The 27,366-nt window shown below is 41.8% G+C and overlaps 1 protein-coding gene across 1 annotated transcript in view; it reads right to left on the bottom strand.

Annotated features, from left to right (window-relative positions):
* POLA1 (DNA polymerase alpha 1, catalytic subunit) overlaps positions 1-27,366 on the bottom strand; it is a 176,994-nt gene that overhangs the window by 136,983 nt on the left and 12,645 nt on the right. Inside the window, exons 11-25 of the mRNA XM_083734167.1 lie at positions 24,366-24,478; positions 23,224-23,343; positions 20,984-21,058; positions 19,577-19,715; positions 18,284-18,438; positions 17,669-17,753; positions 16,848-16,909; positions 15,609-15,698; positions 14,068-14,184; positions 9,258-9,433; positions 7,894-8,023; positions 7,451-7,570; positions 6,726-6,825; positions 1,900-2,024; positions 355-501 (exon numbers count right to left, since the gene is read on the bottom strand). Of these exons, the coding sequence (XP_083590293.1) occupies positions 355-501; positions 1,900-2,024; positions 6,726-6,825; positions 7,451-7,570; positions 7,894-8,023; positions 9,258-9,433; positions 14,068-14,184; positions 15,609-15,698; positions 16,848-16,909; positions 17,669-17,753; positions 18,284-18,438; positions 19,577-19,715; positions 20,984-21,058; positions 23,224-23,343; positions 24,366-24,478 (1,754 nt within the window). The remainder of the gene's footprint in view (positions 1-354; positions 502-1,899; positions 2,025-6,725; positions 6,826-7,450; positions 7,571-7,893; positions 8,024-9,257; positions 9,434-14,067; positions 14,185-15,608; positions 15,699-16,847; positions 16,910-17,668; positions 17,754-18,283; positions 18,439-19,576; positions 19,716-20,983; positions 21,059-23,223; positions 23,344-24,365; positions 24,479-27,366) is intronic.

Raw genomic sequence — 27,366 nt, 5'->3', positions numbered from 1 at the left:
AAGGGACTTGCCGCCCAGTGCTCCTGGTCGACTGAAGTCCAATCTACTTACTTATTTAGCAGTGACCCATTTAAATGCAGTCATCCGCGAGTGGCATGCATGTAAGTGGGGATGGGTGCCTGTCCTGTTAACTGCACTGGCAAATTTTATCTAGCTGCTCATTTTAGCCCCTTCTATAAGAAACAAGATAGGCTAGCCTAGCAGAAAATAAGAAACAGCAGCAAAAAAAAAAATATTGCCCTATATACTCATTTCTTACATTTAAAGATTAGCCTTGGAGAAGATGCGTATACAAACAAGCAGAATCTTGGTCTAGTTTTTCAACAATGGACATTTTCATTCTGTTAGAGATACCTGTAAGTAGAGGTCAGAATTTAAGTCTGGCTGTTTCATCAACTGTTTCACTTGACGCCTTCGTTCAACTAACTTCCTGATCTCTTTAGGCAAGATTCCCATTTCTAGCGATGAATCTGGCAATTCTGGAATTTCTTCTTCTCCATCCTGTGAAGTTATTAGTTTGACAAGTTAATACTACCAGAATAACCTAATTCCTGAAACTGCTGCTTCCACCCTGTCATATGAACAAGGATATGCCGCTGGGTTCTATCTCAAAGACCCTAATGGAGAAGACATCCCAACTAGGTCAGATAACCATTCCTTCCAGAACCATCGGCATTCAGATCGCTATCTACTCTCTGGAGGAATTTCCCCCGGTGGGTCTCTGTCTTGTGCCCAAATCATCTCATTCGGGAGATGACACCTACTTTCCCCAAGAAGGGAGCGTGAAAAACTGGCATATAAATAACCCAAAAGGTGTTTTCGTGATTAAGGGCCTAATCACCATCCCCTTGGGGAAAGTTGGCACTTCACACCCAACCAAGGACAAACTCGTGGTTCTAACCTAAAACTGCTAGCCTCTTTCGGTTCGCATGCCCCATCTATGAGCTGAAAGGAACCTAAATGGACACAGGATCTTGGTGCCGCAAGGAAACCATAAGCATGCATGAGGACCAGAGGCTGAAAGTGGCCCAAGTAACCTCAGACAGGTAACCATTAACACAAAAATGTGGATTTGTTTTTATTGGACTAGCAGAAGTTGAGTACACTCCTTTGACTTTTTCTCCTTTGGGAGAAAGAACAGGACACAAATTTAATGACTAAATAAACAGATAAAGAAAATAAATGGTATTGACAAAATATCTAGTGAAAACTTCAAAGTAGAGTGTAAGGTTCAACTGCACTATCCTGGGCTGGCCAAAGAATGTTCTGAAGGCACTTAACTCTGTTCTGCTGCAGATTCTAAGATAAGCCTGGTTCTGTAACCTAGTTACCCAGATTGGATACCACCTGAGAAGCATACAAAACCACTTTGAACACATGCAAAAAAGATCAAAGCCTTCCTTCTCTGCAACAGTTCTGCTGAACAATACTTGGACGATACAATGCCATCGTTGCCATCTCATAGGCATATAGGCAGATAAATCATGTAAAAAAATAGTTTATATACATATTTAATGAACTTTACAAGGACAGGGTGTAGAAAAAATGTTTCAGCAAGCAAGACTGATCCGGTTTTACATGGGAAAATGGGGAATAAGCTAAGCATGTAAGAAAACAAGGAGGGTCCATGTACACTTTTTAATGTCACAAAAATATTATGCAGCTGCTAAAAAGGAAAATATAATGAACTCCATGTCAAGGTGGAACCAATCTGATTTCATGAGATTATACACAATTTATAATGAAAAATTATACTATTAAACATGGTATCATGCAATACACTACAATTACTAAATACAGCCGCAATGTCTAAGGAGACTTCAATGTATTCTTGAATATAAACATATGATCTTTTTTAACAATCAAACATTAAAAGCTCCTGTCAAATTAAACACACACCTCTGTCTTTTTTGGCACACTTGAAGACACCCTGGTAACTGTTGTAAAACAGATGTTAAACTCTTGGATAATTGAAGGGTATAAGCTATTGAAGTCGAGGAGCAAGATGAACTTGTCATAAAAACCTGAAATTAAAAATACACACACACAAGATTCACATTACAATATATACCTACTATGGAGACTGTGAGAGACAAGTTACTTGCAGTACAGTGTAAAAGAACACCAGAACGCGAGTGAAGAGTCATTGGTGAGGGGGACATTTAAAGTCAGATTCCTTCAAAAGTACTCTGGTTTATTATGAAATCAATTTGTCCATGTGATTCTGTCAGCAGTCAGGTCTGAAAAACACTTGCATTATTTCAAAACACTACACTTCATCACCAGTCTATGGTACAGATATGTCAGAAGTGGAACGATCCAACCCTGTTAACTATCCAGGGATGAACAGATAGCTTCAGTGTTACTCTGGGATGCTTCTGCACAGTTGTCACCACAGAAAGGAGACACCATGTGAAACTGCAAGCATCCACTTATTAGCAGCAGCATAGAGGATTTTTATGCATGTACTCAGCATACAAAATGAAACGGATAAACCAGATTATCTAGATCCATCTCAAATCTGGCTTTAGGCCCGGTTATGGAACAGAGACTGCTTTGATCATCTTGGTGGATGATCTACACCAGGAACTGGACAAGGGTGTGTGTGCCCCTGTTGGTTCTGTTGGACCTCCCAATAGCATCCTTCTGGATCGCTGTCAGGGATGAAACTTAGGGACACTGTTTAACAGTGGCACTAGTAAGGACTTGAAGGTACAAGTTCTGAAGGTAGTGCTGGGGACTCCTGGTCGACTCCATGGCTGTTGACATGTGGGATACTTCAGGACTCCATCTTGTCCTCCATGCTATTGAACAAATACATGAGACCACTGGGAGAGGTCATACAGAATTGTGGGGTATGATGCCATCAGTATGCTGATGACACACAACTCTGTTCTAAATCAGTGTGTGATCTCAGTAATGGACTGGATAAGTTTAACTCAGGTAGGGACACGACAGCATATGAATCAATCTGGCTAACTTGACCCAACAATCCCCCCCCCCCCAGCTTACACACACAAACAAACCTCATTGCAGCCAACTAAACACAATCAATCACATCCTGGCTCCCACACCCAACCTCTCTCACTACCAAGGAAATAGAAAAAACAAACAGAGAACCTACCGAAATGACGCTGACATAAAAACCCCACTGTCAGGGGCTCAGGAGCAGAGGCACAGGGGAGAGAGGAAACAGAGAGCGAAGGGGAAGAATCTGAGGGCAGCGTAAGGAAGTATGACAGTGGCCCGAGAGATTCCATGAGCTTCTCCAGCGATTCAGAAGATTCCCAGAGGGGGGCGCCGATGGCCATGGCAAGGGGGGTCCCAGGGGAGACGCACCAGAAGCAAGGGGCCAGCGGGGACTCCCAAAGCAGCAGCGGGAGATCAGGACCAGTTCCCCCACCAGAGCGTAGTGGGGGGGAAGAGTCCCATGCATCAGGACCAGCGTCTCCTCCAGTAGGGAGAGGAGATGAGTCCGGGCTGACCACGCCTCTATCAGAGAGTGAGGGAACGGAGGGGAAGTCAGGTCCAGCTAGCCCCCCCGAAGGGGGAAGCAGTGACAGGAGCAGTGTAACGGTCAGGAGAAAGGTTGCCGGCTGGGCGCGCGCGCCAAGTTCAAATGTACAGGCACGCGGGACGGCAGAAAACCCGGATTGGGAACCAGGTCCTAAAGCCCGCCGGAGGCAGGGGGAAGACTCAGGGGACTCAGCGTCAGAAGAGTCTAGAAACAGCAAGACCCCAGTGGACAGACGGACCCAGAGGAGGAAAGAGCAAAGGAAGAGGTGGAGCAAGGCTAGAGTCTTAAACTGGTGTCTGGGGGGAGGAGATTCAGACGGAGCTTCAGCGGTCTAGAGTTGAGACGTAGAGCTGCGCGCCACGGCTTTGAAATCGAAACTGAACTTCAATACAGACTTTTGTATATAACAACGAACTGGCGTTGGTCCTTTGTGAGCTGGGACCTCGGGCAGCTCTGACACCCACGTACACACTAAGTATAAGAATATAAGTTTACCACTCTTCCCCCTCCTCTTCTTCCCCAACTTTATTCTGTATAAAACAATGCACATATTTTGTAAACTAAGGAAATCTATAATAAAATCATCATCATCATCATCATCATCATCTCAGGTAGGGACAGATGTGTTCCAGTTCAGTTGCAAGGCAGATGAGAGAACAGGGATTCAATCTGTGTTCAGTGGAGTTACACTCCACTTGAAGTCTCAAACTTGCAGTTTGGTTGGGTTCAGCCCTGAACCTGGATGCCCATATTTCAGTGGTGGCCAGGAATGCATTTGCACAATTATGGATCACGCACCCATTCCCTGAGATATCTGATCTGGCCACGGTGAAGCATGCTTAGTTACATCCTGGCTGGACTACTGCAACACACTCTCCATGGGGCTACCTTTCAAAAGTGTTTGGAAGCTTCAGCTGGTCCAAGTTACAGGTAGCATATTAGTCCCCTGTTAAACCAACTTCACCAGCTGCCAGTCCTTTTTCGGGCACAATTCAAATGCTGGTAATGACCTATAAAGCCTTATGTGGCATGGGTCATCTGAAAGATCTTATCTCCCTATGCAAACCTGCCTGGGCACTAAGATCCTCAGATGAAGACCTTGTCTTGTTCTCATCAACATCAAGAGGCACATTTGGTGGAGACATGAGGCTAAGAACTTCCTAAGTCAGACAGGCCTTTGAAAACTAACTTACATACAGGGTCCCATAGAAAAAAAGAAGGGGGTCAGACTGGGCCTGGACCAAAGGCCTGGTGGAACAGCTCCGTCTTGCAGGCCCTCCGGAAAGCTCTGGCCCTGGTCAAGGCCAGTCTAACCTCCTTGAGGCCCGGGACCTCCAAAGTACAGTCAAAGTAGCTTCACGTTGAGCATTTTCAGGTTGCGTTCCGCGGCAACCCGGAAGTAACAGAATGGGTTACAGTGATACCTCGGGTTACATATGCTTCAGGTTTCAGACTCCGCTAACCCAGAAACAGTACCTCGGGTTAAGAACTTTGCTTCAGGATGAGAACAGAAATTGTGCTCCGGCGGCGCAGCGGCAGCAGGAGGCCCCAATAGCTAAAGTGGTGCTTCAGGTTAAGAAGTTTCAGGTTAAGAACAGACCTCTGGACCGAATTAAGTACTTAACCTGAGGTACCACTGTACTTCCGGGTTTTGCCGTTTGTGCATGCACAGACGCTCAAAAGGATGTCATGCGCAGAAACAGCAAATCACGACCCACGCAGACGCGGGTTACGTTCCGCTCAGGATGTGAACGGGGCTCCGGAATGGATCCCGTTCACATCCAGAGGTACCACTGTATTATTGTTTGTGGACCGTAAGGTCCTCCGCGGGGCGTACCAACAGATACAGTCCTGTATTTTCATTATTGTTATTGTTTTTATTACTCTGTATTCTATAATGGTGTTTTTAAATGTTGCAAGCCAGCCAATTTACGCTGTGGCCTATTTCTGTCATTCCCCAGGTCATCCGTGCTAGGCAGTATTTTCCCCAGCCATGGAGACTAGTGCCCATCATTTTAATTATCTATGTGGAAACTTCAAAAGGAACTCTTGAGGGTGTGAGAGGTTGTCTACCAGCAGAAAGCTTCCTAAATGTCCAGCGTAAGGTCAATCTTATGGTGGCCTAATTTCTCTTTGAAGAGCAACAGTAGCCATTGGAGTAGGATTGAGGGGAAATTTAGGCCCAAGGTAGGAGGATCTAAGTTCAGGACATCATGTTGAGGATGTGGGCAAGTTGCAGCAGGTTCACTGTTTTGAGCAGTTGGAAGGGCCTGATCGTCTATTGAATCTTCTGGACTCTATCTGGACCGAGACACCTGATGTGTTGCCTGCAGGTGGTTCTTGAGCCAGCTGATTAAGAACGCATGTTATAGACACATCAGGGTGGTTTATAGGTCCTGGGTGGCCTGGGCAAGAGAAAGGCCCCAGCACAAGATGTTGTCCAGGTATGAGTAGAAACGTATGTCTTACAGATGGAGATGCACCATAAGGGCAAAGGGTCATAGCTGGTGAAGTAGTTGAAGCTCAAAGAAAAGCACTTTATGCCACCAACACTACTTTCACATCCTACAAGAGTGCCAATTGAAGGTGTACACACAAACCTTAAAGATACTCATATTTTAGGGGCAGTGAAGCCTCATCCAAGAAAAGTTGTAAACCCAAACCCCATATAAACAGGAATTCTATTTTGTCTGGATTATGCACCAGCATGTTACACCCCATCCAGTCCTTTATCAAAGACATACCTTAATTGAAAGACCCAATTATTCATCATCATTCTACATATTATATACACTTTACGTATTTGATATTAAATACAAATTCAAACACAATTGTTCTCTTCCCACATGCTCCAATATAAGCGGGGGGGGGGGGAGAATTACTGCCACACATCTCAGTTAGATCTAACTGCCATAAAGTACGCATTTTCCTCCTCCACATTCAAGAGGAGATGTACTATTCTCTAAATTAAAGCTAATGTTTGTTCCTGCATTCTCAAAATAGAAACAGCTATGGTATTTTCACAATGTGCAGCATAAGAAAAATCCCACTATCGTCATTTTTGTGCTTCGCTAGGAAAAAAAAGGAACAAGAAGTATAGGAAGACTTTAGAAAGGATTGTATGACTTATTTTAAAAGTAGTTTAGTGTATCTTCATCACCTTTCTTATTTGATCTACCATTTCAAGTAGTGAAGCTGCAGTTCTTACCCACTTTGGGATCCAAAACTAAACCTCCAGAATATGCTGCTTTTTTCCGACCTATCTTTGATTTGTTCTGATCACCTTCAATATCTTCATCATCTTCCAGCTGTATGAGACATAAGAATAAGCCAAAACTGAAGTTCTAATTATATGGAGACTTAGTGTGGACCGTGCTAGGCTAGACAGGCCCAGGGTCTGTCATTCTATGTACAGCACCACATATATAGATGTGCAGCAACAACCCAAAACCAAACACCTCTCCAGAATACCAACTTTCTGATGCTGTGGAAGAACAAAACAGTATTCTGGTTCAGACCTAATACTGAACAATAGCGTAGCATTATGAACATGAGGGACAAGCTTAGTGCTTAATTACTTCTCTGGTGCATGAAAATGAGGGGAAGAGGGAGGTCAGAAACTTCTACTGTCAGTTTTAAATTAACATGTTGAGTTTGAACATGGACAATTCTGGCTATCTGGCTCATTTAGAGTTATGATTAGTTCAAACAAGCCAAGGTTTTCAACTAACCAGAGTTAACAAAGTTCAGACTTAATGGGAAAGTCTGGTCTGTCTAAAACTAGACAACTCCGATTGTCACCCCCTGGCATAGATGAGAGGAGTTGGGGGGTGTCACAAGAGTTTGATCATCACAGCTTGTGCACATAACAGTAAATGTGCCTGCTATAAACCAAAAGTAAGAAATGTAGAGGAGCTGAAAAAAATTACTGACCTGCTTCTGCTGAGACTTTTTAAAGAGCTGCTTATCTGGCACAATATAATCTTTTTCATAGAATGCATGCAGGAGCAAGTATTCATTACGCTCTGCTCGCCCACCCATCAGCGTCCTGGACTGTAAGGAAATAAAAGCCAATTAGTTACAGGTTGAAACAGAAATCAAAACGCCAACAATGGTATTGCATTAATAGCATTTGCTTTAAATATTTTTCAGAAATTGTATTATTGGGCTTTAAGGCGTTTTGTCTTTGCTCTGCTTGGAATCTGTAACATCAATCTGCTCCCTTTGACTTGATCAACACATCTCTATTATGAACCTCCCGTCATGAGGCTTAATATATATATCCTTTTGTAAAGGAACCAGTTTTGTGAATAAGATTGTATATTCAAATCAGATATAATAACGGAGATGTAAATTTGCTAAGAAATGAAATTTACCATAACATTGCCAGCAATATTGGTAATCTGTAAGGCTAGTGGAAGAACATTGAGCTCACACATTATTTGTAAAATGTACTTGGCATCAGTCCAGGTGTTCTCCAGCATGTAAAGTAAATGACGGGAATCACTAAAAGAAGAAGAGGAAGAGGAAATTTTAATAAATTCCGCCACATGTTCTAAAGGCATGCAGATTCAAATCGTTATCACAATGCCCATAAAGCCAGAGCTCACAAATGATTGGTTACAGTGCAAAATTAAAACAAAACGGAACTCCCATTTTAACTGGAAAGAGTGTGAAAGAAAAAATAGGAGTAGCAGCAGCACCTGTACAATATTCCGGTAAGTCATGATTTCAAGAACTGTAGTAATATCATGACTGCACAGAAGTATCCATCAGGGGTTAGATTCAAACAGAGCCAGGCTCTGTTTGTTGCAAGAGATGTCACAAGGCCTTCTCTTTAGACCACCAGGGATGCGTCCCACTCTATTCTGCCTTGGAATACAGTTCTGGGAACCACACTTTAACAAGGATATTGACAAGCTGGAATGTGTGCAGAGGGCAACCAAGATGGTAAAGGGTCTAGAAACCAAGTGTCTCTTCCCATGCCCACAACTCTGTGCCTTAAGGTTGTGTAGGGGGTTCCTACTTGCAGTCCTACTGAAAAATGTAGCTTATCTGATGGGAACTATGAGCAGAGACTTCTCTGTAATGGCACCCTAGTTATGGAACTCCCATGGATGACCACAACACAGATGGGCTTCTGCTATATGGTTTTATTTATCTGTTTTCTTGTGCTTTTGGAAGCCAAAACTGGCCTGCTGTTAGTCACTAGTCAATACTTGTATCATTGTATCTACTGTTGTTTTTATTTTATTGATGATGTTTTACCTCAAGCATTTTATTCATATTGGTTTCATAGTTGTATGAAAACTGCTGTGGGGTTATAGATGATGGACCCCTAGCCAATAAATGATCTGTAGTTCCCAGGGCAGTGTTTAATTCCCTGTCTCTATTCTATAAGTGAATAAATTCCACCACTGTTTTAGCTAGGCCACCAACCTAGATGGCTTTAAAAGAGGATTAGAAAAATACATGGAGCAGAGGGTTATCAACGACCACCAGCCATTAAAGCTATGCTCTGCCTCCACAGTTGGGAGGCAATAATTATCCTGAATACCAGTTGTTGGAAACCACAGGAGAGAGTGCTCTTGGGCTTATATCCTACTTATGTGTTTCCAACAGGCAATCTGCTTGGCCACTGTGAGAAAAGGATGCTGGACAAGATGAACTGATCTAGTAGGCTCTGATGTTCTTATTGCTAATGGGATTGCTATAACAAGAAATGTATTTAGCAGCATACCTGTACATATTTCGTAACTCTTCAGATGGAATCGCCACTCTTTCCATTTTCAAAATTTGACCCACAAGCTCTGACAAATGGTAACTTTTGCAACGAATCAGCTCCTTTGCTGAAATTTCTACATCACAAATCATTCGGCCACAAGTTGCATTCTTTTCAGCAAATCCACTACGACCCTTAATTGCCATGAAAGAAAAATACATCTTCAGATTCTGTATCATTGCTATATTTCTGTTGTGGACTAATTATAACACAGTTTTTACATCACACAGAAGTTGCTTCTCTCTTGTCGCAAACACGAGAGAAAAGCTCGTCCAATGAGGGGACTTACAACTAACAAATTCATAGTTCTGACTTTATAGGTCTCTGCTTCATTAACACAAGAGAATTTTTTTTTTCTATCTAAGCCACACCAGTGTTGGCTCTTTACCTATCTTATTTTGAATGAGAACTTTTTCTGTTCTTAAAAAAAAGTTCAAGAATGCCAGGGCATCATCAAGACCAGGGCGTAAATCAGGGCATAAATCAAAAATCGCAAAGTAACAGGATAAAGGAAAACAGAAGGCTTTCATTCAATAGGGTGCCACAAGTCAAAAAACATTTTCCATATTGTGAAAACAAAACACATTGGGGAAATAGATGACACTTGTTAAATAGAGATATATATTCCTTATAATGTGTGTGGGACAGCACACCTGCGCATGTATACATATATAAGAATATGCACACACTGTTGGCACATATACCACTGAACAGTGTCAATGCCACAAGAATTTGGTTTTGCCAAGATTAATGGTATAGTGCAATCATCATGCAGATGCATTAAAATACCTAAACAATAACTATAGAAAAAAGCGAGCTGGTTAGTTTCTTTACCAGCACAGTACTAGAGTAAAGGGAAGTTTTCCTTCTGCACATATGTTTTCCCTCTGCACATAACTGTTGCATTATAGGGAAGCATTGCATCTCTTTCTACACATAACTGTGGCCTTATGGTAAGTCTTGCTATGGGAAGTATTGCTTCTTTTCTCTTGCATTCTGGGAACTCTCGCTCATGATCTTTTCTCTGTTTCTGCACACACTGTACGAACCTGTTCCAAACACCAAGACATTCCCTCATCGCTCCGTTCACCCTAAGTTCATGGTGACTTGTACTCCATGCATAGCTGACCACATCTATAGAACTTGATTATTGTATTCTTTCATGTTATGATCAATCATGCCTGTCAGGTTTCATGCCTGTCTAGTCCCAATCTCGTTTCCCAGCCTTTAATCTACCAGTGATTAATGTTCACATGTAATTCCCACCCCTCACATGTAATTCCCGCCTTGCATTTGCATTAACCAATAGGCAATGAGTTTCTTTGTGTTTGTATCAACCAATCAGCCACAACCACACCTGTGGCAATGTTTGTAATATTCAATAAAAGAGAGTTCCCAGGGCTTCCCCGGCAGACGCCTCTCACATGACACCTACTACTCGTCTCCCGTGATTTTCATTCCTACATCTGGTGACCCCGACGTGCCAGATCCCTTACGCAGCCTAGCCCCTGTACTTCACTCGACTGGAAAAGTCTCAGCGCGCTTACTTCGTGAGTATGGGGAACGATTTGACGAAATTGCAGAGAGAACATGCCAGGGAATTGTTTTCTCTAGTTAGGCAGCGGGTTGTGGGTGTTCATGTTTCCTTAAAAGAAATTGAACAACTACTTTGTGAAATCAATTGCCAGTATCCGTCCTACCCAGAGACTGGCTCTCTGGAGGTGGGGACTTGGCAAAAGATCGGGAAGACCCTCTTTGCAGAACCGAGGGCTCCGATTCATTGTCTGCTCACCTGGCAGAAATGTGCAGCTGCCGTTGCTAAATTAGGACCCCAGGTGTCTCCTTCGGCCCCTGCCCTTCTGGCTGTAGCAGACAATCCCCCCCCCTCCTTATCCTAAGCTTTTGCCTCCATTGCAGCCTTGCCAACCCCTCCCTACACCTCAGCCCACAAACCCATCCACCCCTCCCCTTCCTCCTTTGCCTGCTTTGCCTGCCACAACCCCTGTGTGCTCTCCTACAGGAGCTGTGCGCACCTCACTTTCTCTGGCTAGGCAGAAAGGAATTCTGTCCTTAGAGGAGGAATCTGTGTGGGCTGGGGAATTGCTTTCTGCTTTCCCTATTAGCTCTTTTGTTAATATTAAACAACAACATTCAGAGCCCTACCATCAATTTATAGATAGATTGAAAGAAGCAGTCACCAGGCAGGTTGATAATACTACCGCCCAGAATGAACTGATTAAAAATTTGGCTTTTGAAAATGCAAACACCGACTGTAAGAAGGCTTTGCAGTCAATCATTAACCGTCCTAAATACGATCCGGCTCAGATGATTCAATCCTGTGCGGAAACTGGCAACCAGAGCCATGCCATGTCCTTGCTTGCCGGAGCCAATCCAAATTTGGCAGCCAACCAAATGCTTTTATCTGCTGTTCAATATGTAGTTTTTGAAAGTGAATTTAAGCATAGCGCAGTAGCCCTGTCCCGTTGGATGCCCTTACTGTGTTTACTAATGGAGCCCCCTCCAGGGGGGTCGTTGCATGGCAACAAAATGATAAATGGCACAGCCTCTACACTCTTCCACAGAAGTTTGCCCAGCATTCTGAGCTGGCAGCTGCTGTTAAAGTTTTGCATCATTTCTCCACGCAGCCAATTCCATGACCCCATACGTGGCTTCCTTTAATGTTTCTTGTGTCCGTATGGTGAACTGCACAAAAACCAACTGTGTGAAAATGGGCAAGGATAATTTCAATTGCTCTGATTATGTAAATATTTCATATATATATAAATACACAGAGCTGCCTGACGGCTGGTTTTGGTCGTGTCCAGGCTTTACGTTTAATTACATTCCTGCAAACATCAGCCATGGCACACCTTGCTGCTTAAGCCGTATGTCTATTATTTTACCAAAAAAGCATCATTTATCCCGCTCTCGATATTGACGCTCTGTGCAATTGACTAATGATTATAACGATTTTGTTTTTCTCCTTAGCAGATCTGAATATTTCTCTCTAGCTGTCTCTCTTTTAGGAGTTCCTGGATTGGCTGTACGAAATAGCAGGAATATTAACTCTTTAGCTTGCTCCGCAGCAAAAGCCTTGAGTTCTACTTCACAAGCTCTTCACCTTTTGAATAAAGAACAGAGGGAATTGCGTCATGGACTCTTACCGCGCTGCTATCGATTATCTATTGATGCTCCATCATTACGGATGCGAACAAGTGGAAAATATGTGCTGTTTAATATCACTGACAATTCTAAGGCTATTCAAAAACAAATCTCTCATTTGCAAAATCTCACACATCACATTACACAGGATGTTGGTTTCCCTGCTTTCGGGGATTCTTTCACCCAGTGGCTTACCGCTTGGTTGCCGAACCTTACTTGGCTTCGTAGTCTTTTTCAATATGCCATTGTTATTATATGTATATTAATTTTGTTTTGCTGCTTCCTCCAATGCATTCCTGGCCTCATAAGTCTTTTCTCTCGGCTTCTCTCTCCCCCTCAGCCACCCAATAAAATCCTTGCTGCTTATTTTGCGAAATGGCAACACCAACAGTAAACCAAAGGGGAGATATGGGCAGATTTATTTCGAGCATGCGTTGGCAAACCACGTATCTCGTAGTATCTTCTGTCCCATCCTCCCTGGCGAACTTATTTTGGTCATTTGCTGGCACACCACTAATCCCGAAATATTTTTGCCTTATTTACCCAGTACGCCTCGCAAAAAAGAAAAGAAAGGGGGAGATAAAGGGAAGTTTTCCTTCTGCACATATGTTTTCCCTCTGCACATAACTGTTGCATTATAGGGAAGCATTGCATCTCTTTCTGCACATAACTGTGGCCTTATGGGAAGTCTTGCTATGGGAAGTATTGCTTCTTTTCTCTTGCATTCTGGGAACTCTCGCTCATGATCTTTTCTCTGTTTCTGCACACACTGTACAAACCTGTTCCAAACACCAAGACATTCCCTCATCGCTCCGTTCACCTTAAGTTCATGGTGACTTGTACTCCATGCATAGCTGACCACATCTATAGAACTTGATTATTGTATTCTTTCATGTTATGATCAATCATGCCTGTCAGGTTTCATGCCTGTCTAGTCCCAACCTCGTTTCCCAGCCTTTAATCTACCAGTGATTAATGTTCACATGTAATTCCCACCCCTCACATGTAATTCCCGCCTTGCATTTGCATTAACCAATAGGCAATGAGTTTCTTTGTGTTTGTATCAACCAATCAGCCACAACCACACCTGTGGCAATGTTTGTAATATTCAATAAAAGAGAGTTCCCGGGGCTTCCCCGGCAGACGCCTCTCACATGACACCTACTACTCGTCTCCCGTGATTTTCATTCCTACACTAGAGTATGTTGTAGCAATGTGAAGGGGGGGGTAGTCTGAGTAAAATCCTTTCTGAGTAGATAACAATTAACTATGCCACATGTAGAGAGCTTTATACAGCAGAACTAGAAAACCTTAACTATTCTCAAAGGAATGATTTGCCAGTCAAGCCAACATACATTTTCCCCACAATTTACCATACACAAAAACACCTCTGTTAGTCATTAATCTGTCAATAACTCCATCTAGTTGAGACAAGTAAACTAAATTTGCTTAGCTTTGTCTCATGGCTGAAATACGACTCTTAACAACACTACCAAAATCTAAATTGGAATGTTGTCATGATACATGACTATAGTCAAAACAATCAAGCAAGACATTCATTTTTAATCACATTCAATACAGCAATGCAACATAAGCAACATTTTACCCCAAGCTTTGGCATGTTTGATCTCCTCAGTCGACCTATCTTAGACCAATGTGGAACTTTGCAGAAGTTAATTCTCTGGAGAAGAAGTTCCAGATCAAACCCATAAATATTGTGTCCCTTAAAAAGAAAGAAAAGGAAACAAAAACAAGCAGTTATACATACCTACTCTTGTGTATTCAGCTTAAAACAACAGAGATGGCAAAGGTCCATACTATTTGAAGTCCTTCCTCTGATGTATCACATTATTAATGCTCATATGTATGAAGCAACACAAAGACATTCACATGTCACCAACTCCACTCTCACTCGGTCTGTCCTCAACTCCACTACCTATCATTCCTAGGTTTCTGCTACGCAGGTCCTGCCTACTCTGTCCTTTTCCTTCAGACATAGCATCATCATTAAGACCCTCATACCTACGGGACCGCCTCTCCTGGTATGCCCCACAGAGGAACTTACGGTCTTCAAATAAAAACATCCTGAAGGTCCCAGTCCACAGAGAGGTTAGGCTGGCCTCAACTAGAGCCAGGGCTTTTTCGGCTGCGGCTCCAATCTGGTGGAACGCTCTGTCACAAAAGACTAGGGCCCTGCAGGACTTGACATCTTTCCGCAGGGCCTGCAAGACAGAGCTGTTCCACCAGGCTTTTGGTCAGGGCACAGCCTGACTCCCTCCTCTGGCAATCTTTACAGAACTTTAGCTTAATGGTTGCCATCAATTTGATTTTAATTAATTTTTCTAATGAAATGTTTTTAGAATGTTGCGCTATTTTATTGTTGTTAGCCGCCCTGAGCCCAGCTTCGGTTGGGGAGTGCGGGATATAAATAATTTTTTTTATATTATTATTATTATTATTATTATTATTATTATTATTATTATCACTCTCTGCCTCTTACTTTCTATCATTCAGAGGTGAGCAACATGCGGTGCCCTGACACGTCTTGAAAGTGTACAATTTCTCCCAATTATCTGAGATAAAATTAATAGGCTGCCATAGGGGAAGGGGAAGGGAGGGAGGGAGAAAACACAGTAAAGTTAGAAAGAAATTACTTCCAACTGCTTCCCACATTTAGTAGCTGTATTGGTCTATATGCTTATTTGAAAGTAACCAAACTGTGCTCTACCTCTAAATAGCCCTGAACCAGATTAGGAACTGAGGTAGCTACGGGGGAAACTGAAGCAAGACAGTCAATATTCCAGATTACTCTGGCTCTATCCACCACCAACACAGAGCTCCCAGCAGATAACCCTCAAGAGACCACAACTCTTAACTAACTAACTAACTAACTAACTAACTAACTAACGTTGCCTAGTCTTCCTTTCATTTCTGAAAATCTCTTCTCATTTGGTCAAAACAGTGCCATTTGCCAATACCCCGTCTAAAAATCTTTTCCAGCCACCCCACTGGAGTCCTCCATTGCTGTAAGTCTCCATTAGTAACACATTATGTTAAAATATTAATCAACATTCCATCACCTTAAAGTAACGTAGCAAAAAATAATGTGTAAAAGGATCTCAGAAGCAGATATAAAAAGCCACTTACGACAATAACATCTGGATCAATTTTATGAACCTTTGCCAGAAAAAATCCCAGTAGTGTCCTCTCTGTTGTGGCAATCTCTATTTTAGCATTCTAAATAAACACAAAATTTAAATAATCCAAATGTTCAAAAAATTAAAAGTTTTGCACATCAACCCTATGCTTAATTATGCATGTTTAAATGAAACCAAGAACATTTAAGCACAAATAACAAAGTTTTAGAATTGTTATTATTCTTTAAACTTATTGGAAATCTTTATATACTATACAAAGATTATACAGAAACCCTTCCCGGCCCACTACAATAGAAAAGGACAGCTAAATTAGTGAGAAGCTGATAGCATTTTTTTCCTACACATTTTTCTTAATCCATTACGATGCAATTTGGAGGCAAATTGTTTTTACTGTTTAAATTGTTCTTAAATTTGTATTTTTAAATGGCTTTAACCTACCCTAGGAGCTTGCGGTGAACGGTCAGTAAGACATGAAATAAATAATAATATTATTATTTCATAAAGACCCAATTCATAACATCTCTCAGTTTAAGCTGAAATATGCTCCAATTCTGCAAGGACCCTTGTGGATGTAATTCCTAAGCATTTCTGATCACTGGTTTGATTATAAAATAGCCTATGCCTGCTTTATTTTACTTTACATTATGCATTGTGTCTCAGTTGTGAGAGTTTGCAATATTGGATGTTGTATCTGTACCAAGTATGGAAAATTTTAATTAATAAAGTATATATATTTTTTTTAAAAATAAGCTGAAATATGCACAACACTTGTATCTGAAAGCTTTGTCCTCATAATAACTTATTCCTCCTCAGTCAGCCATGATTTAAATATTTCTGTGTTAATTAACCAAAATTTCTTGTTACATCTGTATGAAACTTTAGTATGAAACTGAAGTTATCAAGTTTGGAATAACCTAGAATTTTAATGCAATTTCAAATCATGGCTACAGATTCTGTTTGTTCCCAACTTGGTAGCCGTACTTTTCCACTTGGGTCGTCACCGAAGATTATGATTAACCCAGGATATGTTCAATCATAGATACTGGGGGAGGAAAATATGGTGCAAAGTCAAGGAGATCAGGCACAAAGCTCATACATATCTTGGCTAGCCAAGATAAGATTACTTCCAAACCAGGCCAAAGTGCATGAAAGCTTTGTGCATGTTCAAAGCTTTTCCAAAGATGGAGACTACAGAACGCAAACCAATGTACAAGAAACACAAAGTTACCTTCTTCTTAACTACTTCTTTGAAGTCATATGGAAAAATGCAATCATTCGGTTTGGAAATAACTGCAAAGGAAACAACCAGGTCAATGAGAAATATACAATATGGAGCTTAGCTAAATGGCTTTATGTGCTGTAAGTGCTTTGGCTAGAACAATATTTATCATGAAAACAATGTATGGCTTGCAACAAATGTTGTTAAAATATACAGAAGCTTTCCATAGGGCAGGGAAATTAGGACAGACACCATTTTGAAAAACAAAAATTGTTTTCAAACCTTGATGACTACAATGCTACTTAATTTAGTTGTCTTCCTAGATTTCTGTGACATGTGGAAATGTAGAAATGCTCTCATATCAAACTACAGTCGTACCTTGGTTGTCGAACGCCTTGGCACTCGTCCATTTTGGCACCCAAATGCCGCAAACCCAGAAGTGAGTGTTCCGGTTTGTGAACTTTTTGGGAAGCTGAATGTCTGACACGGCTTCCAATTGAGTGCAAGAAGCTCCTGCAGCCAATCGGAAGCCGTGCCTTGGTTATCAAACGGAATTCCGGAACGGATTCCATTCACCAACCAAGGTACAACTGTAAAACTCTTCACTGCAGAATGACATAGGAACATAGGAGACTGCCTCATGCGAAGTTAGACAATTGATCCAACTAGTTCAATATTGCCTGCACTGACTGACAGTGGCTTTCCAAGGTTGAAGCAATGTTCTGCCAAGTCACATGTTCTGCCAAGTCACATTCAAGCTTTCATTTGTGCTGTCAATGTGGTAAATGGGAGAAAATAATTAAACACAAAGAGGTTCTACTTATACTTACCGCTGAAGTGAGTTTGAAAGGGAGGTATGGGTGGTGCTTTGTCCACACAAAATTTGTGATGTACTAAAGATGTAATAGCCATAATCTGCACAGACAAAAGTTTAAAAAAAGAATGAAAATGACACTAATGAGGTTAGTTAACCTTTTTAAACAAGCTCTCATCCATATGTTAAATTAAGCACATATTTAGTAAGCGGTTTAGCAAATCAAACCGTATGTCTCTGTTTAGTACTTGACTAGTTAGTAGGGCTATAATCCCTTTCTTGTCTGATAAACACATGAACAACTCATACTAATGAAAAGATGCAACAAACTCCTCCATCAGCAGTTTGTCAATAGCCTGGATCACATGTCACATTATTATTGTAAAACTGCGGAGGGGGGGAGGGAGAGACAGTATAAGAACAAATTTTGGGGCATTTACAGTTCTGGCAAGATCTCCAGGTCTTATGCTGCAAGCAGGTTGGTGCAATTCACTCCACATTCTGAAGTCCACTAGCAGAAGTATGCTTCCAGATCCATAGGATTTGAAATTAACAGCACATATAGCTAGAGAAGCCTTAGTTAGTTTAATTGTGGAGTTTCCCCCTGTACATAATAAAGTTCATGACTCACCTCATTCTGATGACTCTTTGTGTTCTGAACTGTCTTCATACTGAGAGACATGATCACAAGAGGCGGTGGAGGGAGATCTTTCACCACATTCACCAAGTCAGGCTTCTGGGCCACTAATTCTACCTTACACCAACTGACTGGCTGGTTCAAGAGCTCTGAGGTAACACAGAACATGCACATAAGTATACCCAATATTTAAACAATAATTACACTTATAACTTTTTCTCAACAAATTGAACATTTCAACACTAAGATTAAGCATAGCATAATACAGTGGTACCTCGGGTTACATACACTTCAGGTTACATACGCTTCAGGTTACAGACTCCGCTAACCCAGAAATAGTACCTCGGGTTAAGAACTTTGGTTCAGGATGAGAACAGAAATTGTGCAGCGGTGGCGCGGCAGCAGCAGGAGGCCCCATTAGCTAAAGTGGTGCTTCAGGTTAAGAAGAGTTTCAGGTTAAGTACGGACCTCCAGAATGAATTAAGTACTTAACCCGAGGTACCACAGTACAGTTATAACAAATATTTTTCATTCTACATTTCCCCTAGGTTTTGGTCTTACTACCTGAAATGAAACACACTAACCAAAGCACGTTAAACCCAGAAGCAACCCTAATCCTAACCCTATTCTTCTTGCTACACGCATGCTTAGACTCTAAGCCAGATAACGTTTTGACTGATGGCACCATCTCCTTAAAAGCCTCACTGAGTTCAATAGGATGTACTTCCCGGTAGAGGAGTGCAGCCTTACCATCACTGAAATAAAACAGTTTATTTTAACCCTCCTCCCAGATGGCCAGGGGCGGGGTGGGGATGTGAGAGTCCAACATTGCACACAGGCTCATGATAGTCCACGTAGCGCTAATTCATGATTAAGGATTATGTGAAAATCAGTCCATAGCAGCTCAGTCACAACTTATTTTACTTGGACTAGGACCTGAGCCATTTTAAGGTGGCCGTACCTTTATATTAAGCTATCACATACACAACAGCTAAATTACGACAGAACAACAGGTGCCATTTGGGGAACACGAGTAGATTTAACCTAGTATAGATTTAACCAAGTCTAAAGTAGTAAGATTAAAAATAAAATTAGTTTTACAAGACGATGACTGCTTGAAGGAGCATTCTTCACTTTGAAAATTTACAAATTCTAAAAAAAAAATTTCGTAACATTTCCCTTTTCAAGTTGGCAACCATTAAACAAGCTAAGCACTGCTCTAAACTCCACTCCATTTGCACATGCATACAAGGGATGCATAACATATTCTACATGAAATATTCATACGTGGGTCTTTTATTTCCAGCCAGCTTGGTCCTTTAATCTTCCTGCCCATCAAGAATAGTTCAAGACTAGAAGTGTTGGTTCCAAACACATGAGAAAATGTCTCTCCTTTCAGGTCTTGAGGAAGCCGACCGTATTCAGCCTGAGAATGGAAGCATTTCAAGCGAACCGTTACTATGTGTTGCAAGTCTTCCTAAATATCCTAACATGTAAAAACAGATATGTAAAAGGTGTGAAGTGGGTAATGGTGAGGCTTCAAAGGAACAACTGGGAGTTTAAAATGGGCTTCTGTTTTTCGTTAGCTGGAGGAAGCTGCACTCTTTCCCACCCATCAGCTGATGAGCAGCAGTTGTTCGCCTTGCTCATGGAAGCAGAAATGGTTCCCAATCAGTGGAAGGGCCTTCTCCCTCCCAGTGCTGCTCGTTGAGGTCACTTCATGCTGCTCCTTTCAACCTCCGATTTCAGAAGCTGAAGGAGGCAGCACAGGCGACTTGTCAATAGTAAGCGCTAAGCAGGATTGCCCTCTCCACGCATCACCTGATGGAAGGGGAGAAAAATCCTGCTTAGTCTGGCTGTACAAGAGAGCTCCTTGCAGGGAACTGTTTCATACACCTGAACCTGCTCAGCTTGAGGCTCCACCAACCCTCTGAGGAAAACATGGCAGGCACATCAGAGGTTGCAGGAAGAAAAAGCTCCATTGCGTGTGGGAATGCCCACTTGTGCTACAGAAATTGCCTAACCATCCTAGTTTCGGGACATTGTTTGTTGTTGTTTAGTCGTTTAATCATGTCCGACTCTTCATGACCCCATGGACCAGAGCACGCCAGGCACTCCTGTCTTCCACTGCCTCCCACAGTTTGGTCAAACTCATGCTGGTAGCTTCGAGAACACTGTCCAACCACCTTGTCCTCTGTCGTCTCCTTCTCCTTGTGCCCTCAATCTTTCCCAACATCAAGGTCTTTCAGGACATAGTAGACATTAAATCAGGCTGCCTCCAGCACACAGGAGGAAGTACATTCTAGTGTTCACCAAGGGGAAATGATATATATGTATTAAACCACGGACTTTAAAAATGCTTTCAAATCAGTCCAAACATGCATTGCTTGAAGTACTGAGTTTTCAGAGCAACAGTAAGGCAAGCAATAAGCTTTGACCACCATGCCCACTGCTTCCTCAAAGCAGTTAACTAGAAAATCTGGCTCCTCTTTACTTACTATAGGAGTTTGGGAAATATTAATTGGCCAAAGGTAGCTCAAGTTGAGCAACAGTCACACCATTTTAAAAACTCAATTAAGCATCAGAGTTTAGGATTCATAATCTTTCTTTTAAAAAATCATGTGCACTGAAAAGATATGCAAACCTCAGTGTGAGTGTCACTTTCAGAGAGACAACATAGAACTATTTACTCACCGAGTATCTAACTTCTAAGTAGTCAGATTTTGCAGGAACATCTGGTATCTCAAAAGCATAATTCTTTTCTACTTTCTATGCAAAATACAAATTGAGATATTCATCAGGCACTGATGTACTGTAAAAGTGTTTTCTCATTAAAACCAAATTTACTTTTAACATCAAAATCTCAACTGCGAGAACCACCATGTGAAAAACTTTCCCTGCTCCTAAAATATAACCTGCCGATTGTCAAGTTGTAGTTATTTAACTTAAATAAAACTCTGGATATTGTAGACGGTTAGAGTTTAAGTCATTTATCTATTCTCCTTCTAAAATAAACTCCCTAATATTTACAAAGGGATTCAGACATCTTATTACATTTGAATTGGCCCATTATCTCAGATAATAGATTGTTTCTTGCCCACATTGCATAATAAAAGAAGGCCTTCGGGGAATTGCCATATGTTCTATGTAAGCAACAGAACACAATTGGTGGCTTATAAAGTACGCTCACAATGAAAAACTAAATATTATGGTGATCTCTCACCACGGATTTCATAGAACTTCAATACATAAAAAGCATTGCAACTTCTTTGTGCCATAAAGCAAAGTAAGAGCCACTGGGCAATACAGGCGGCAACCATTTTGTGCAAAGGTTCCATTCCTGGTCCTCATGTGCACCAGGGGAGCATGCCTAAGGCTGTTCCGCTCTCTTCTGGGTCCAAAAGGACCCACGCATCAATTAAAGGTAAAGGTAAAGGGACCATTAGGTCCAGTCATGACCGACTCTGGGGTTGCGGCGATCATCTCGCTTTATTGGCCGAGGGAGTCGGCGTACAGCTTCCGGGTCATGTGGCCAGCATGACTAAGCCGCTTCTGGTGAACCAAAGCAGCGCACGGAAATGCTGTTTACCTTCCCGCCAGAGCGGTACCTATTTATCTACTTGCACTTCGAACTGCTAGGTTGGCAGGAGCCGGGACCGAGCAACGGGAGCTCACCCTGTGGCGGGGATTCGAACTGCCGACCTTCTGATCGGCAAGTCCTAGGCTCTGTGGTTTAACCCACAGCGCCACCCACGTCCCTCAAGCATCAGTTGGACATGGGCAAAATAGTCACCACCTGTATACTCCTGATAACACAGTGGTAAGGAAAATAATTGTTTGCTTTTAAAAATATTTCAGTTTCCATTTTGAGAACACAAAAAAATAGAGACAAATAATGCTTAAGCAAGAGAACACATTATGCAACACCAATGTGGTTTTGTTGGGCTAATTCATAATACAAAAACTGGACAAAATACATTAGCTAACACCTGCCTTTCCTATGCAGCTCAGAATCAGCAAGATTGAGCAGGCTTTTTCCTACTCCCACAAGTAGGGCTTCTGTTAAGACGACTTTCAAGTATTACATGCAACAAGCATCCCATTATAAAACAAACAATGTTTACTTGCAAAACAAACCCGTTTCAAACAACTGGTTAAGAAGTTGTCTTGTTTAAAGCAAGCTTAGTTTGTTTCAATCCAGAACTCCTGGCTCACAATCAGTAAGCTAAGATTCTTTGAAATGAAAGTAACCTTGGCTTCCTCCCAGTTGTGTGGGAAGAGATAGAAGAGCAGAGGAAGCCCGACAATTTGTTCAGGCTCAAAAAACCCATCTGTGTAGTGCTAAGAACCACAGATGGGGAACCTGTGGCTCTCCAGATGCTGTGGGACTCCCACTCCATCAGTCAGCATGGCTGGGAATTGTAGTCCAGAAACATCCGGAGGGCTGTAGGTTCCCTAGTCCTGTGCTAAAACCATGAGTTTAGTGTTGTGGGAACCAACCCATTAACCTCAACCCCTGAAAGTATAATGGCTTCATTTTTAAAACAACTTATTAAAGCAGATAATTTGTAAATTTGTAAGTAGATGGTTGCTTCTAAAGGAACATGGTTTAAATATGAGACAGTATCATCTGCAACAGCAGGGATTCCTCAATCTGATGTTAGATGTTTAGATAAGATACACTACCAGTTTAATTAGTGCTATTTTTCTGGAAAGAAAGGTGCTGGAACGCATCATGAATGCCTCCCTTGTTCTCTTAGATTAGCAATGGCACCCACCTGAGAGGTGCCAGAACTGAGTTCTGGCTGAAAAAATGACCTGTGCAGACATCATGCACCTTTTTATATTTCCCTGTTACTTCTCTCCTGCCTGAAAAATGAGCGCCCTTCACAGTCAGAAAAATGAAACATGAAGGAGAAAAAGTTAAGACTAACCTTGGACTTGAACTTCATGATCTTGTGTTTTTCTGCAATCCTGTCATTAAATTCTTGATAAACATCCATCATAGTCACAGGATTCTCTGTCTCTTCACCAGAAGATAATTTAATTCGCTTCTGCAAAGATTAAAAAAACGGTATTTGCTACGTGTTGTTCTTGGTTAACATTTATAGAGCCATTACAGGCTAAGCCAGAGATAGTACCTATCCAAAGAAATGGAGGCAAAGGAAGGAGAGAGGGGTAACAAAGGATAAATGCGAGCAAAACAGTTTCACACACACTGGCTTCATTTTAGCTGGGGTTACAGAGTAAGGAATTAAAGCTAACCCAATGGCTTCACAGCACAGATGGATTTTAAAGTCAACGAAGTGGCACAACTTAGGTTTTCTAGAAACTATAAGAGACTGTAAAGATTGGGCACCAAAGCATGTAATCAGAGTGATAAAACCAGCAGCTTGGCACATAAATCTCTTTACTACCAACCCCCTTCCCATTTAATATTATTAGTTTCATTGGTTTGTTGTATAATATTGGCTGAAGTCATTTGATAAATACTCTCTTCCTTATCTCTGATTACAACCCATGTTACATAAAGGTATTCATACCTTCTACTATATATTTCAGAAAATGATTTCTCTATTTGTTCGTCCTCTATGCATTTGGACACATCTTGGGATATAGTTGCCAAACTCAGCACAAGGCTTTCCGAAATGGGGGCGGGGGTGGTTTATGTTGGTGTTGGGCCATTGACCACCATTCAAGATGGCGAACCAATATGTCACTTTGGCATGACTTCCCCCTTTTCAGGGCTCAAGTTCAACCATCTCTCAAGAGATCATCAACAAACTTGGTTTGAGAGCTCCCAAGGTGAAGCAGTGGTCTTTGTTGATGTTTGGATGTTGGATGCCCCTTTGATTCAAGATGGTAGACCAAAACACAACTGTGGCATGACGTAACCCTCAACCATCACACTATCCATTTAAAAAATCACAGTATTTGTTGGTTTCTAAAAATTCCAAGGCAGCACCAGGCACCTGCCACTAGTATTCCATAAATTTGTAATAATGCATTTTGCCTGAATAACTTTCCATAAACAGACAATTTATGACAGAGAAGTCTCCAGCATAAAAGGACGTACCGACTCACGTGGGAGTAGGTAAATAGTTCTCTCAATATTTTTTACTGTCACACAACAGCTCACATAGGACTGTGCCGATTCAATCCACACTTTACCAAAGAGAAATACCACTCCTAAAATGAAAAGGTAAAGACAGACAATGCACGTTAATCAAAACAGCTTAGCACAGCTGCTAATGGAAAAGCTGCAATACTAAGAATTACTGAATAAACACACTAATTCACCCATGGGAGCAGAATGATTTCCAATTTGTAGTCCCTAATTGACAGCTCCATCTGCTGAAAGTCAGTACTCCACAGTCAAGTGATTGCTTTAAGAGTCTTGTACTATGCAGGCACACATCACGATGGTATGCAAGGTATTAAATGCCACCTTGTTTCAAAAAGAGACTTGAAACTACGCCTCCCCATATCTTCTGTTACTTACCCCTCCTTATTCCTAGTACTCCTCATTTTTAATGCTGGTTTTAGTGCTTGGATATTATATTTTTATTTCGTTTCATTATTGTATTTTGCTTATTTTATTTTGCAAGCCACTTTGCTTATTTCTGCTGGAGGGGGGAAGCAGCAGGTTATACATTTTCCTAGACTGTACTATGACCATGCCCTATGCAGAGCAGACCCACTGAAATCAGTGAACTTAAATTTGTCACTATAAAACACTTCAATATACAGGCAAAGGAGATACAGGTATTGAAGATGTCTGTCATTAAATTTCTGGTATAACTTGGTATCTTAATATTGTGAGTACATTTGTTTTACATGAAATCAACGTGGATCCTGTTCTCCCCATTTCAATCTTCATTCAACCACAGGTCAGTACAAGTGCAGCAAGCTACCCAAAATGTTTGAAAATCCATTCTGAGGATGGCTGTCACATTCAAAGGACTATGGTCATGTGAATTATATCATAAGATGATTGAAAGAAGTAAGCAATGATGGCAAAAATGATTGGGCCGATACATTCAAAGACTAATGGTCCAAAGTGTCTCAACGGTTATTATACATAAAAACAGGCATTCACAACTTGCAGCTACAAATACTGAAATGCAGTTATCCTTGTGGACAGCTCAGAAGAGTTTCTCATCCCATAGAATACTAAACATTCCTACCACACAACAAAAATGAGTAAAGGCAAGGGCAGTTACAAAAACTATATCTCCACTAGCTAATGTTAATGTGATTTATAGCAGATATATGAAATCAAGAAATTAAGCCATTTGCAGTCTTACCCTCTAACCATTATGGGGTGGGTGTGCAGGAACTGTGTGAAATTCTTATTCGTCCTGGTATAATATGAATCCTTCACATAATACAGTTAATACCTCATTTGCTATAATGATTATGATTCTTTTAAACAAAAAGTAATGCCAAAATTTATTTTCCTCTACGTTACTAATTGAAACCAGGTGCAGTCTTTATTATTCATCCTTGAAAAGTTATGACGACAGGATCTCTTTTCATAATCAAGGAACAAGTCTTTTCATAATTATACACCATTCAGAAGCCACCGTGCAGAATCCAAGATAAAAGTAAAAACAAGAGTTTTTAGGGATAGGATTGCCCCCTTCCCATTAGTCCCCAGTTTCACCCAAACTTCAGTGATCATTAGCTACTTTCACAAAAATATTGGGTATATTCAGCGTTTAATCCCCTGCCCAAGATCTAAATGAATGTTTGTCTGGGAGGGGGAGCTGAACAAGCTGTAGCCATTAACCTTCATTTTACTCCTTCCTGAATCTGATGTGCATACAAATTAAGGTACATTATGGTAAAGCCCTAGAAATTAAAGGGAAAATTTATTTCTGATAAAAGGGAGCCTTTACCAGGGACCTGTGTGTGTGTCTGGAGCGGGGGAAGGAGCCGTTTGATGGCTGTGGTGGAGCCACTTGGCAGTGGGATCACTGCTGTTTACTGGTATGAGCAAAGGGGTGGCAAGCCAGCATCACCCACGTGGCCGCACGGTCCTGATCCCTCCACCGTCTCACCCCTTCCAGTAATCTGCAGCGACTCTGCTGCCATGAGGCTATTGATACAGCTCTACCCCACTGCACAAGCTGATTTAGGGCTACACTTATTATTGGGCTCTATCCAGATTATCAGTGGGTAAAATTCCACCCAGGGGACTGCCCCCCGGCAATTTTCACCAATTACCCCCTTCACCCCACAGTCTGTTGTGCCACCCTCTGCCACCCCTTCCCTCCAGCAGGAGCTTCTCCTGGATATAGAGCTCCTCTGAGAAAGGGAGAAAAAAGTACTGATCCAGCCCATTAAAAACAAGCAATGGCATTTAGCTTTTATGCCCTTCGGAAGATAGTCCTAAACATGTGTGGGAAAGCTGCACGGGGGAAATGGCTGAAGGGTTAAAGCACCTCCCCTCCACTGCAAATCAACGTCTTCCAACACATTGCAGCACTGAGGCCTCAGCCAGTCTTTTGAAACCTGAAGATACTAATATATAGATTTAAGTTTATGCCTAGTCAGTATCAAAGCAGATGTTTTTCTTGACGTTCAGACATAACAGACAATCAGCTTCAAGGAAAGTAGTGGACAATAAGCCCCTTTTGAAAAATGGTCCTTTATAACTTTGGTCAAAAGAAGGCAGGGAGAGTAAAGAGGAATTTTCTTATGTACAGTGGTATCTCGGTTTTTGGGGATGCGGGTGGCGCTGTGGGTAAAACCTCAGCTTACTAGCGAGAAGGTAAACGGCGTTCCGTGTGCTGTGCTGGCTCGCCAGATGCAGCTTGTCACGCTGGCCACGTGACCTGGAAGTGTCTGTGGACAGCGCTGGCCCCCGGCCTCTTAAGTGAGATGGGCGCACAGCCCTAGAGTTGGACACGACTGGCCCAGATGGGCAGGGGTACCTTTACCTATCTTGGTTTTTGAACTAAATCCGTTCTGGAAGTCCGTTCTTAAACCAAAGCTGTTCTTAAACCGAGAAGCGCTTTCCCTAATGAGGCCTCCCACCACCAGTGGGCTTCCACCATTCCGTTTCCGTTCGT

This window comes from Podarcis gaigeae (genome assembly GCF_964106915.1).
Source record: "Podarcis gaigeae genome assembly, chromosome: 4".
Classification (NCBI taxonomy): Eukaryota; Metazoa; Chordata; class Lepidosauria; order Squamata; family Lacertidae; genus Podarcis; species Podarcis gaigeae.
The sequence above is the reverse complement of the archived record's forward strand: the minus strand, read 5'-3'. Positions and strand labels throughout refer to the sequence as shown.